The 14806-nt window shown below is 35.2% G+C and overlaps 1 protein-coding gene across 2 annotated transcripts in view; it reads right to left on the reverse strand.

Annotated features, from left to right (window-relative positions):
- Golph3 (golgi phosphoprotein 3) overlaps positions 1–14806 on the reverse strand; it is a 33547-nt gene that overhangs the window by 10760 nt on the left and 7981 nt on the right. The window contains exons 1-2 of one of the 2 annotated variants that reach the window (XM_078017082.1): positions 10395–10700; positions 1251–1382 (exon numbers count right to left, since the gene is read on the reverse strand). In XM_078017082.1, the coding sequence (XP_077873208.1) occupies positions 1251–1331 (81 nt within the window). In that variant the 5' untranslated portion in view covers positions 1332–1382; positions 10395–10700. Of the gene's footprint in view, positions 1–1250; positions 1383–10394; positions 10701–14806 lie in introns of those variants that run through there. The other variant, XM_005325660.3, reaches the window with a different exon arrangement.

A 14806-nucleotide genomic window follows, 5' to 3' on the forward strand; every position in this document is an offset into this window, starting at 1 on the left:
AAGAAGCTTTTTAGTTTGAATCCATCCTATTTATTAATTCTTGATTTCATTTCTTGTGCTTTAGGAGTCTTGTTAAGGAAGTCAGAATCTAATCTGATATGATGAAGATTTAAGTCTTATTTTTTCCTCTAGGTCCTAGGTCTTTGATCCACTTTGAGTTTTGTGCACGATGAGAGACGGGTTTATTTTCATTTTGCTGCATAAGGATTTCCAGTTGTCCCAGCACTATTTGTTGAAGGTTATCTCTTCTCCAATGTATGTTTTTGGCGCCTTTGTCTAGTATGAGATAACTGTATTTAAGTGGGTTTGTCTCTGCTTTCTGTTCTGTACCATTGGTCTACATATCTATTTTTGTGCCAATACCATGCCATTTTTGTTACTATAGCTTTGTAGTATAGTTTAAGGTCTGGTATTGTGGTGCCTCCCACTTCACTCTTCTTGTTGAGGACTTCTTTGGCTATTCTTCCAAATGAATTTCATGATTGCTTTTTCTATTTCTATAAGGAATAATGTTGGATTTTAATTGGAACCACACTAAATCTGTATAGTGCTCTGGGTAGTATGGTTATTTTGGCAATATTAATTTTGCCTATCCAAGACCATGGGAAAGAAACTTTCCATCTTCTAAGGTCTTTTTTAATTTCTTTCTTTAGTGTTCTGTAGTTTTCATGGTAGAGGCCAATATGACCTCTACTGAACCACACCACAGAAATAACTACTCAAACCTTCACAGTGAAGACTGATATCTGAAAAGCACTCAAAGTCTACTAAAAAGATCAATAACCAGGGCTGGGGTTGTGGCTCAGCAGTAGAGTGCTTGCCTTGCATGTGTGAGGCACTGGGTTGGATCTTCAGCACCACATAAAAATAAATAAACAAAACAAAAGTACTATTTCCATCTACAACTAAAAAAAATTTTTAAAAAAAAATCAATAGGGTAACTTGCACAAAAACCTTTTTGAACTTCTTAAAGTTATGTCAAGTCTTTGAAAATCATAGCTTTTAGAAGCAGCAAATAAACTTGGGCATATATCTACATATATAAATAGCAGTAGTCATTGATCCTAATAATGAATTATATTATTCATTATATATGAAAGAATCAGGAAACCAAGAATACAAAAAGGATAAGGAATGCAATCCAATAAAGATAACATTTAAATCGCTTCAATTTCTGAAAGCTAGTAGTAGAAACATTCTTTGTTTTAAGCAGAACAAATTCAATAAAAGGATGTTAGCAATCCTCTTACCTTTCTTGTTAAAAGACTTTTACGTCTCATTCCACAAGCCTCTAGTTGTAACCTTCCTCTCAATGCTAATTCAATTAACATACAGCCACGTAATCCAGATGATATACAGTCATTCCAAAATGATGTGTAACCCTATTTTTAAAAAAAAGGAAAACAAAATTTGCCTTTAATTAAGAGTCAGAAATACTTTTAGCCAAAGTCATTTTTTATTGTCTTTTACCTTTCATTATCTTTCTACAATAAAATACTGAAAAAACAGAATACATATTATTAATCTAAAGTTACCATGGTCTTTTGTCTTTTCACCATATATTCTTACATACAGATAAAACAACTTTGATCAAAGACTTAGAAATATAATCCATGCTTTACTAAGCTGTGTATTAGACTCTTACTGATCACAAGTTTCAGGAAACCTGGAAGTTAACCTCAGACTAGTATTTAATTAGTAGTATGTGAGAAAGTTCAGGAAATCAGGAAAAACAATCTAGCCAATTAGGTCTCAAGGAGAATTAAAACATCATTTATTTGTTGCTATAAGATAAAAACACAAAGTTAATTTTGGAATACATCAGAAAAAGACATGCATAAACCCATGAGTAGAAAGGACTAAAGTTCTAGGTAACAGTAAAAATATTATCTTGGCCCTTAGAGAATATAAGTGCAATATCCAAGCATCAGGGAATACTGGTCAATCAGGCATCACACCAGGGTACTCTTCAAGAGCAAGAAACAGGGGTTGTTCAAATTATAAAGCTAAGAACTCTGCCAGCAGAGTTCACAGCTATCAATTTAAGATTCTCAGTTCTCATAAGAAAGTGGAAACTTCACTGGTTCTAGTTAAGGCCCCTCAGAAGTGGATAACAAATAATTTTGGTAGGAGAGAAGAACATGTCAACTGAATTACAGAAGAGTGGACAGTCAGAATTAGGATCTAACCAGGATTGAGGAGGCCTGGACCCTCATATCTGGCACTTTTATCAGGGGTAGGGATGCTAGGGATTGAATAGGGGCTGGAGGTTACCAGTGAGCTACATTTCCAGATCTTTTTTTTTTTTTTTAAACCTTGAGACAGGGTCTTGCTAAATTTTGGAGGCTGGTCTTGAACTTACAATACAATACTCCTGCCTCAGCCTCCTGAGATACTGGAATTACAGGTGTGCACCACCATACCCAGCTATATCTGGCACTTTTAAAAATCAGTCCTGGGAGCTGGGGTTATGGTTCAGTGGTAGAGCACTTGCCTCACATGACTGGGGCACCACATAAATAAATAAATAAATATAACAGATAAATAGATAAATAAAATGAAGATACTGTTTCTATCTACAACTAAAAATTAAAATAATCAGTCCTGGTACTTTGTAAGGTCAGAGTGGTCCATTATGGCCCATGAATCATTACTGATACAAGACTTACTTAATACAAGTAATTAATTATTGATACAAGTCTACTTAAAGTAGACTGAGGAAGCTACCATTCTTAAGAATGAGGAGGGCTTTGGGAAAATGAGAATTTAAGGGAACTCTAAGAGAAAAACAAAATAATAAGTTTGGGGGATTTTTGAGAGGTCAATTTAAATGTGAGGTAGATGGGGAAAACTAGATTTGAGAGAATCCTTTTAGACTTGGAAAATGTAAATGATCTGATCAAATTAATACCAGCAATTTTGCAAGTGGTTACTAAAACCAATAATAGAGATTAAGTAAAACACACAGAAATTAAAGCTGTAGGAAGACTGGAAATAGATTCTACATGAAACCAGAATTACAGAATAGATTCTACATGAAACTAGAAGTACTAGAATTACAGATATGTGGCTCTAACTGACCTGGACACATAGATGGAGTTCCTAGAGTTACAGTTCTACAAAGAAAGTACACCTCATGAAGAATGGTGTGGAAGGATCTACAGCCTGAAAGTCCCAGCTGAATAGAATTTAGAAGTTTACATTTGATAGCAGAGGACTAAATAAACATTAGTCTCAACTGATCTCAGGATATCAATAACCCAGAGATGTCAGCAAAATTGAGTTTTTATTAATAGACTTAAGAGATTTATACTTAGTGAATGGTTCTGGAAAATTCATGTTGGAAAGCAGATGAAGGACAATTCTATAGCAAGGCTCTGGGACTCATCAGGAATATTCCAAAGATAAGTGAAGCCAGGCATAGTAGCATACACCTGTAATCCCAGAGACCTGGAAGACTGAGGCCCTGTCTCAAAAAATAAAAAGGGCTGAAGATGTAGCTCAGTAGTAGTTTCCTGAGTTCAATTCCCAGTATGTATGTATGTATAAATAAATAAATAAATAAATAAATAAATAAATAAATAAATAAATAAATAAATAAATAAATCCAACAAAAGACAAAATAAACAACAGAAAGTCTATTATTTTGTGACCTTCTGCTAAAATCCATATCATAAAAGCATAATCAAGAATTAAATGAGAAAGGTTTTAAAAAGAGAAGTTAAAACAAAAATGACCAAAAAAAAAAAAAGTATGACTGATCAGATGGCAATAACACACGGGAAAGAGAGAATGCAATAGAATGGGAGAGTCAAGTGAATTTGGTCGTGACATAGGCTTGCAAGGTTTTTGACAATACAATACAGACTACCAGCTGGCAGGGGAACTTTACATAAAATAATCTTGCCAAGTGCTGAGGAGTTCTTTTATTTTTTCATCTGTCTTGTGCTAACCTTAATAATATATATTTTATCAACTTCTAAAAATATTATTTCTAAGGTTTAGTATCTTTGAAATTTGAGTGCACTTTTAAATAATAATGGCACCTTAAAGGACATTCAGTATTATAACTATTGAACTGACCTAAATACATGGAAGAGAGAGGAAACCTGTGGTCTAGGACTGCCGGGTACACAGCAATAGAGATGAACTTGTCAGTTACTAGACAGTACTTAAAATGTGGTACAAGATTGGGCAACTGAATACCCAGATCTAGTCATGCTGACAATCTGCCCGATTTATTAGTGAATATGATTTTACAGGAGTGCATCAATAACAACCAGACAGCCCAGAGGATTTCAAACTGCTACTCTCTATGAAGCAATTACAGAAGCCTGTAGTCTAGGCAGAATAGTTATGTATTCACAACACTTGTTTGTGCCCAGCAAAAATCTTATACCCATCTATCAAGCAGAGAAAGCCGATACTTTAAAATGGTAATTAAAATATGTGGGGAAGACTAGTGATTAACTGGCAATATCAAGCTATTATTTGATTCAAAAATATGGAACCATACTTGAGAGGATAAAGAATTGATAATGTATTCAGGGATGGTACCCAACTCTTGCTCCTGGAAGCTAATAATCATTTCAACCTTAAATGGGTTTGAAATTCTACAACCACTAATGGAGGGGATACCTTCATGGCCTCAGTCCACTAGTGCTCAACATTCAAAGTCACCCTAAGGAAGGACCACTAGCCAATCAGCTGGTTGATGAAGCAGCAGCAGCTGCACTAAGATCCACAGGACCTTGAGGGTATCCCCCATGCACTGTATAACTAATAACTCAGTCCTAAGATGATCACAAAATAAATAGTTTGGGGCAATACAAGTCCAAGATTATGATCAGAAATTAGTCCATATATTTTTAAATATAAGGAGAAGAACAGAGACATCCCAAGAAGGAATAGGTCATATCCACCCACAAAGAATACTGAAAAACATGACTTTACTAGGTTTATAGATCCAAAAACAACAAAGCATGCAGAACAAATATGCCATTAAGACCCCAATATACTGTGCTGATGTACTGGGATGCCAGAAAAACCTATAAACAGGCTCATTTGAAAGTTATACCATGTGCAGCTCAGAGATATCAAATAAAACTGGGAAGTGAGACAGGAAAAAAACCCTGGAGACCAATTTATTAAAAAAAAAAGAAAGAAAAAACTACTTGCCTTTTACCAGTCACTTCTTAATAACCATTAAATCCCAGAAGGCAGACACTCTGCAATGGAGCACCAGTCTGCAGAGTTCTATACCAATCTGTTTAAAGTTTCTAGGGTCAAAGTCTCAGACAAATGGCCAATCTTCAGGGCAGATAACATTAAGGTTGTTCAAAACTAAACTGGGATAAACTCCCTTTTTCATATAGCATGCCATTCAAAAGTAAGGAGCCCAAAAGAAAAACTGAATGACACAATAATAAGGGAATGACCCAGGGGACATGTTCTGCAGACATAATACTTCCCTCAATGGGCAGGATCAAGGTCAAAATTTGGGGAGCAGAGATTACAGGAAATCCAATGTGGTTTCACATATAAGCAAGAATCAACTGATTTTTCTCAGTGATAATACTGATACTTATTTGGATTCCAAATGCCTGATTTCCATTTCCCCCTCAAAAGGCCCAACCTGAATGGGGAAGATATTTTTACTGGGTCCACTATAGCTGCAAACAATGAAATGAGGTCTCACCACTGATCTACTCTTAAGTGCCTAGTCTTCTGTTAAGAAGGAACTCACAATTTTAATAAAATAAATGCATATTATATAAATGTCATATGAGAGATATATTCAGATGTGTGTGTTTGGTTTGGTTTGGTATGGTACCAGAGATTGAACTCAGGAATGTTTAACCCTGAGCCATATCCCCAGCCCATTTTATATTTAGAGACAGGGTCTTGCTAAATTGCTATGGCTGGCTTGGAACATTCAAGCCTGAGCCTCCTGAGCCACTGGGATTACAAGCATGCACCACCCACCTAACTGTAAGATTTTCCCTAATGTGTTATAAAAATATTTGCAACATGGAAAAATTGGGGGTGGTATATCAGGTAAGTTCAGTATTTCCCAAACTTTCTTGACTTTCTTGACCTTGGAACACTTATTTTTGGTATGCCTTTAACAGCTTGCAGATTACAATTCTATGTAAATCAGTTTTTTTAAAAATCCTGGTGCAAAAGATCAGTTTTTTTTAAAATCCTGGTGCAAAAATAAGAATTACATTATCAAATTATGTGTGTGTATAAAATGTTTCCATTTTTAAGTAGATAAGAAATGTTAGCAGTAGAAATGGTTATAATTAATTTTACTTCAGACTTTATAAATTAAAGAAATAGTTAATTTTAGTTTAGACTTTATAGACTAAAGAAGATTGGAAAAGACCATGGTTGTTCAGACATATAAGGTAATAATTAACACAGTATGAATAACGGTGATAAAGGCAAAATATTAGAAGCACTAAAAAACTTCCAATGAAAATAGCTAAGGACAAATTAAAATAGAACTGGGAGGTAATAAAGAACAGAGCTTAAGAGCCCAAACTATGAATAACACCTGAAAGTTCAAATCAACCCCCACTCTGCCACATACTATGTAATTAAATTTCCAAGATTAGTTTTCTTTGCATAAAGAGTACATATAAAGCAACTCCTGGCAAACAGTAATTTTTAAATAATGACAAATACATACAACTACAATGGAATAAGGCAGTGGGAGACTGCAAACTCAAATACTTAGAATGTAACAAGAACAAACATGATTGAATAAAGAGCCTAGGTATAGACTACTACTAATGAGAATGTCCTCCCTACCAAATGCAGAAAAACAACTCAGTTCAAAACAACTACTGGCATGTCACAGTGGCCCATGCCCATAATCCCAACAGCTCAAGAGGCTAAGGATCACTAACTCAAATCCAGCTTCAACAACTTAGCAAGACCTTGTCTCAAAATGAAAAATAAATAAAGGACTGGGGATGTGGCTTTAACTGCCTCTGGAGGTTCAAAAACCAAAAAACCCGCTGCCATGTGTAAAATGTGCATACTCTTGCCATATCTTTTAATTTTCCAAGAGAATAAAAAATGCCTTTGTGTAAAAGGTCCTATCTTTGAAATAGTTCAATAAGTTTTACCACTACATAGATTCAAACAAAATATACCTACAAACCAGTGTGTAACTTCTAAATTAAACCTTTTACAAATATATAGTTCTCAACTACCAGTAATATGTACCAAGAACAGATACAGTTTTCACATACAAAATATTTCAAAATGAAACCACTAAAACACAACACTGTATCTTCCACATAATATTTCCATAGAGTTGAATTCTAATATAATCAATGTTCTGAAACCGTCTTCCTAAACAGATTTTCCTCAACAAAAGAAAATAACATTATCAAAACGTGGGGTTTACTACCAAACCCAATCCAAAAAGCAGTGCTAATGATGCCCCATCTACAGAATGAGGTGATTGTGCCTGACACATCTAACTGGACTAGAATGGGCAAATTAAAGTCTTACTCAAGAACCTGAACTAGGGGCTGGGGATGTGGCTCAAGGGGTAGCGCGCTTGCCTGGCATGCGTGGGGCACTGGGTTCGATCCCCGGCACTACATAAAAATAAAATAAAGATGTTGTGTCCACCGAAAACTAAAAAATAATTTTTTAAAAAAAAAAAAATTATCTCTCTCTCACTTAAAAAAACAAATTAAAAAAAAAAAAAAAAGAACCTGAACTTGGCACACTGGGTCAGTTATGGAGGCACTGGAACTATAATTGTGTATACAGAAATTACAAGTCATTTTATACAAATGCAAGAGTTTAAGTAAAGCTAAGCAGAGATATTTTCACAGTAAACACAAGGGATTATACAATGTGAAGCAGAGAGACACAACACACACACACCCTAATAACTAAAGCATACTTATATGATTGAACTAAACCTTGTTTCTACAAGATATACCTACCTGTATCTACTGTTATTTAGGCTACTTTGAGAGGTTTTTGATCTTACACATAGCTTTTTTTTTTAACTTTCACTCTTAAATTTTTTTATTTATTAGTGTTTCACATTGAAGGTAATAACATTAAATGCCTGCATTAATTACCTCCAACTGAGCCACACGTGAGGTGGACACATCTGTAATCCCAGTCACTTGGGAGGCTGAGGCAGGTGGATTGCAAATTCAAAACCAGCTTCAGCAACTTAGCTAGGCTCTAAGTAACTTAACGAGACCCTGTCTCTAAATAAAATATTAAAGGAGGGGCGGGATGTGGCACCTGGGTTCAATCCATGATACCCCCCCCCCAAAAAAAAAAAAAACCTCCATCTGAATTACTGAGGCAAACACATAACTTCTAAGAAGTTAAGACCAAAAGGAATCTAGTGACACACTGAACTTATAATATTAAATCAGTGATAATATGACAAAGGCCTTTTCTATTTCAATTACAGAAAATACAACTAAAAGATTCACTGTAAACTAAGAAATGCTATGCATGACCAAGAAATTCAAACTTACATGGCTATACCACTAGGGTCTATTAATTAGGAAATCAACAAGTGTGATTATCAAAATAAATGCAGATACTATTAACCAACTACAATTCAACCAATCAATATAATCCACTTGTCAGAGAGTAAATAAGAACTTGTTATCCAACACTGCCTAAAATTTTAATGCCATGTTAAAATCAGTCTCCCTAATTCCAAGCAAATACATAAATACACACACACACAAACACACACACACCCCACATTAAAAAGCATTTATACAAATCAAAACTGAGAAACATTCTACCAAATAACTGATAAAGAACTAAAAGAAAACATGTTTAAAGAATTACAATGGCTCTTTAAAAAAGATTCATCAAATACAGAAACTCTTATAAAGAGATGCTAGTTTTATAGTTGAACAGTATAGTGAGATGAAAATTTCACTATGAGTTCAACAGACCTGAAATCAAACTTTAATTTGAATAACAAAGAAAAAAGAAGAGACCATAGACATCTTCAAACCTCCCAGAATAAGAGTATCAGGAATCTCACAGGAAGATGAGGAAGCAGAAAAAATAACAGGTGAAAAATTCCCACATTTGATGGGAATACATTCATCTAAGATCCAAATGTTTAACAAATTCCAAAGGAGGGAGGCGCAAACAGAGCCTCACCTAAACACACAATAGTCATATTATTGAAAGGCAAAAACAAACAGCACACCTTGAATATTCTGGTTTCTCTTCAAATCGCATATATCTTTCACCTTTTACTGAAGATTTCCATGGAGAAACTGGGCCATGGCACACACCTGTAATCCCAGCAGCCCACAACTATAATCCCAGCGGCCCAGGAGTCTGGGGCAGGAGGATCACTAGTTCAAAGCCAGCCTCAGGAATTTATCAAGACCCTAAGCAACTTTGTGAGACCCTGTCTCAAGATAAAAAATTTTAAAAGGGCTGAGGATGTGGCTCAGTGGTTAATCACCCCTGGATTAAGAAAAATCACACCTTAAAAGCAGCAAAAGAAAACTGATTTACCACATCCTAGGAAAAGGGGGATTACAGATTAATAAATTCTCACTGGAAACACTGAAGGAATTAAGATAACATTCAATGGGGCTGGGGATGTGGCTCAAGTGGTAGCGCGCTCGCCTGGCATGCGTGCGGCCCGGGCTCGATCCTCAGCACCACATACAGACAAAGATGCTGTGTCCGCCAAATACTGAAAAATAAATATTAAAGTTCTCTTTAAAAAAAAAAAAAAAAAAAAAAAAAAAAAAAGATAACATTCAATGTACTGAAAGGAAAAAAACTGTCAACGAAGTTTTTACAGCAAAACTATTCTTCAAAAAAAAAAAAAGAACAAAGCATTTGCAGATAAACGACTGAATTTGCTGCTGGCAAGCCTACTTTACAAGAAATAAAGGACTCCTGTTGGTGAATGTAAATAATATCAATCTTTCATATTAAGGTAAATAAACATAAGGCTATATATTTCCTCACTGGCCTTTTAAAACTGACTTAAAAGTAGATGATTTCATAGAACAGCATTGTTAGGGTTATAACTTATAAAGCTGTCATACTTCCAACGATAATCTCATACAGGAAAGGGAAGTAATTTATATTTCACCAGAATTTGATTAGTATTAATTTGAAGAATATAATAAAATAAAGGTGCATATTTTAATTCTTTAGCACAACCACACACAAAGGCCTCAAATAGATGTAAAACCAAAAAAGTAAACAGAATAATTGTAATTTTCTATTTAACACCAAAGGTGAGAGGCAATATACAGCAAGACAGACTTCAAACATGCCACAAATATGATTCTGTCAATTAAGAATTTAACCAAAGGGATGGGGTTGTGGCTCAGCAGTAGAGCACTCACCTAGCACGTGCGAGGCCCTGGGTTCGTTCCTCAGCACCACATATTAAAAAAAAAAAAAAAAAAAAAGAATTTACCAAGAGTGTGGCTTAGGGCAAGACACACATATGATCTATTTTAATAGTTATTTCTAAGTTGGGCTGGGGTTGTGGTTCACTGGCAAAAGTGCTTGCCTAGCATGTGTGAGGCACTGGATTCAATTCTCAGCACTGCATATAAATAAATAATAAATAAGTAAAAGTTAAAAAAAAGAAATATCAATCTTAAAAAAAAGCTATTTGTAAGTCAACTAGAGTATTTTAAAAACTGATGAATAGCATATAAAGAACTGAGGAACAAAGTTAAAATACACTATACGTATCTAATGGGGTACCTAGAAATTGAAACTAAGCAAATACATAAGAACTGGAAAAGGTGTGAAACTATGTATATTTGCACATGATGTAACTGGGTATCTAGAAAAAAATGAAAAAATGACTAAGAATAAATTGGCAGGATTATAAAACTGATAGCAGTTATACACAAAATATAAATGTGAATATATAAAAAGTTAAAATACAATTGAAAAGACTTCATTTAAAAACAGCAATAAAGTACCTAGGCAAAAACTAGCTAAAAAGGGCCTTAAAAACTCTTTTGAAAGACTTAAAAATAGACTTGGGCAATGAAAAGATTTCTCATTCTTGGATACAAACTCAACATTATGAAGTTACGAGGTCTCTTTAAGCTTACTTATAAATTTAATATGATCCCAATAAAAATAGCAACAGATGTTTTCCCTCTAGAGCTATTCAAATTTTAAAAAAAGTCTGAAGAATAAAAAACAAAAAAAAAAAGAAAGATTAAAGCCAGGAAAACTTAAGGAAGTAAAAAGCAATATGAGCAGACCAAAGTGGAAGCTGTCCTAGGAGATACTGAAAAAAATTTAGAACTCTTTAGAACTCTAGTGCTGGGATACTGATCCACACAGGAATAAAGAGATTTAAAAGAGTAAGTTCAGGGCTGGGGTGGTAGCTCAGTGATATAGCACTTGCCTACGATATGTGGCAAGACAGCGAGTTCAATCATCAGCACCACGTAAAAATAAATAAAAGGTATTGTATCCATCCACAACTAAAAAGACTTAAAAAAAAAAAAAGTAAGTTCAAAAACAGTCCCATGTATTTTACTGAAACAAAATACATGATACATGATAAACGTGTCATCTCAAATCAATTTGAATTAGCCATTTTAATCAGTAATGTTGAGATAATTTGATAGCCATTAGGAAAAACAAAATGGGATCCATACATCATTATACTAGATGAACATACTGAAAGATATTCACATAATAGAATACTATGGAGCCACAAAAGATCTCTATATAGCTGGGCACAGTGGCACATACCTGTAATACCAGCAACTCAGCAGGCTCACGCAGGAGGATCACAAGTTCGAGGCCAGCCTCAAAAACTTAGTGAGACCCTGCTTCAAAAAAAAAGAACTGGGGATGTAGCTCAGTGGCAAAGCATCCCTAGGTTCAATGCACAGTACCAAAAAAATGGAAGGAAAAAAAAAAAACCCTCTATAGTGATAGAGAACAATCTTCAGAATATAACACATAAAAAGCAAAGTACAAAATGGTACCTTTTTTTTGTATATTGGGAGAAAAGCAAGAATATAAAAACATACATTCATATATAATCATATATATATATATATATATATATATAGTCTTGCTAAAAAACACACCTTTTCCCATGTTACTCGTAGTAACCCAAGTTATGATTATGCTTCAAAATTTCCTTTTTAAGCAATCTGCAACTCAGAATGTATTCCTCCACAGAAGTAATAACCAGGCCTTGGATCACTAGGACCTCTACTATCTCCAATTCCTGAATTCAGCTCATCTGCAGATTACTTCACAGAAGCAATAAATCAACCCAATAAACTCAATCTTACCCATACATGTTCCTTTGTCTGGTTACCAAAAGAAAACTGCCCTGCCTAAAGCTAATCCTTCTTCCCATTCTCTTAAGACTTACCTTTGTTCACAACTCCTGCCTTCCTAAATACCTTAAAGTTCTTACATATACACCAGCACCTCCCTGTTATTAGCACTCAAAATTTTCAAGTTTGCCCATCATATGCAGGAGATTAAGGACCAACCCTGTCTTAACTTCTTTCCATTCACACCAAACTCAAAGTACAGTCAAAAAGAAGTCTCCCTTTTACTTCCCAGTCCAGGGCACCATGATAAAATTCTTAAGAAAAAGGTTTCACTTAACTCCTCCACATTCACTGCCAATGGCATTCCCTTAGCTTCTACAACCCCTCTTCTGGCTTTCCTCTGGCAACTACTGCTAAGAGTCATTGACAGGTTACTCTACCTATTCCTTAAAAGTATTGCTCACTGGCCTTTTCTCAGCTCATTTACACACTTTCTTGAGACATCTGAAGCACTCTCACTTGTTTAGAAAAAGAATTTAAATAGAAGTACATGAGAGAAAATTAAACTACCTCCTCCCTCCCCTTCCATCCCTCACCCACTTCTTCAAGGTAACATCATTAACACTTGGGACATATCCTTCCAAATCCCTTTTTAAAATTCACATAGTCATACTCTGCCATAAACTGAGTACCTACTATATGTTAAAACTATGCTAAGCATTTGATGTATATCATGTCCAAAGATTATACATCCTTAAAAGCTAAGAAATCCTTAGAAGATTATACACTTTATTCTTCTAGTTTCACAAGATTGTGGAACTCAGCTCAAGGAGAATGAGGAACTGCCAATTACTCATGCCCAAGAGCAGTGGACTCTAGATATAGTAATATCACTACTACTTCACACTGTCAATATTTGAAGTTGAAACACTTTGAAAAGTTCTACAGAAGTATATAGAATAACGGAAGCACATAAATTTTCTATCTAGTCAATATAACATTTATTATATAGTGGTCTCTGCATGCTTTTCTTACAGCAGAAAATCAATCCCACTTAGGAGGCAGAAGCACAAAGTTTTACACAAAGTTAAAGGCCCAGTTCATGACTATATTTAAATACAAGGATCTAAATTACCATATATCAAGGAAGATGTTCTAACATAAAGTCATTACAAATAATGAAACATTTTACTTCTGAGTGTGCCAACTGAAATTTTTCATGAGCACATACCATGAAATATTCTCTTTACTGACATGAGGTGATCACTGTGTGTCATTAAGAGAAAGAATGTTAATAGAACATGTGTCATAAGATAGTCCACTCACTTTTTAAATAAAAAAGAGCAAAGGCAAACTCCTTTAAAATAAGACTATAGAGTTGGGCCTTAGCACATACTTGTAATCCCAAAAGGAGGCTCAAAACTTTATCTCCAGAAGTGCACAGTGGTAAAGTACCTGTAGTCCCAAAATTTAGAAGGGCGACACATAAAGATCACATGTGCCCAGGAGTTTGAGACCAGCCTGAGCAATTCATTGAGATCTCCTTAAAAAAAAAAAAAAAAAAAAAAAAAAAAAACCACTTATCTCCCCAAAGTGCTCATCTCCTCTCCAACATTCCTCTTTGGTCAGCCCTCACCTACAGGTATTCATTCCACTCCTTAGAGTACTCAACACCTACCATTCTACCACTGACAACAGTCCCTTTCCTCTTCCTCACGAAATCTGGAAAAACAGACCATGACCAAGAGCTCCCTCCCTTCAAAAAATTCTCTTAGCTGGGCAGGGCTGTACACCCACATGCCTATAATCCCAACAGCTTGGGAGGCTGAGCGAGTTCAAAGCCAGCCTCAGCAATAACAAAGCGCTAATTAGCTCAGTGAGACCCTGTCTCTAAATAAATTGCAAAATAGGATGTGGCTCATAGGTTGAACGCCCAAGTTCTATCCCCAATACCACCCCCCAAAAAATTCTCTTCTCTTACCAGTTATTAGTATAAAAAATTACAAGCAGAAACAACCCAAAGCCCATGAATGGATAAATATAATAGGTACTATAATGGATTATTATTTTAATATTTTATTAGTTGTTCATGGACCTTTATTTATTTATATGTGGTACTGAAGAATGAACCTAGTGCCTCACACATGCTAGGCAAGCACTCTACCACTGAGCCACAACCCCAGCCCCTATAAGGGATTATTATTTGGTCTTAAAAAGAATAAAATTGTGATACATGGTACATATGAATAAACATTGAAAAGATAAAGTAAAATACACACAAAAGGACAAGTGTTGGTTTCATTTGCATGAAGTACCTAGAAGAGTCAAATTCATAGAGACAGGAGCTGGGCATGGTGGCATACACCTGCATTCCCAGCAGCTTGGAAGGCTTCCAATTTCAAAGACAGCTTTAGCAATTTTAGAGAGACCTTGTCTCAAAATAAAGAATAAAAAGGGCTGGGGATGTGGATCAGTGGTTAAGCACC

This window comes from Ictidomys tridecemlineatus, chromosome 1 (assembly GCF_052094955.1).
Source record: "Ictidomys tridecemlineatus isolate mIctTri1 chromosome 1, mIctTri1.hap1, whole genome shotgun sequence".
Lineage (NCBI taxonomy): Eukaryota > Metazoa > Chordata > Mammalia > Rodentia > Sciuridae > Ictidomys > Ictidomys tridecemlineatus.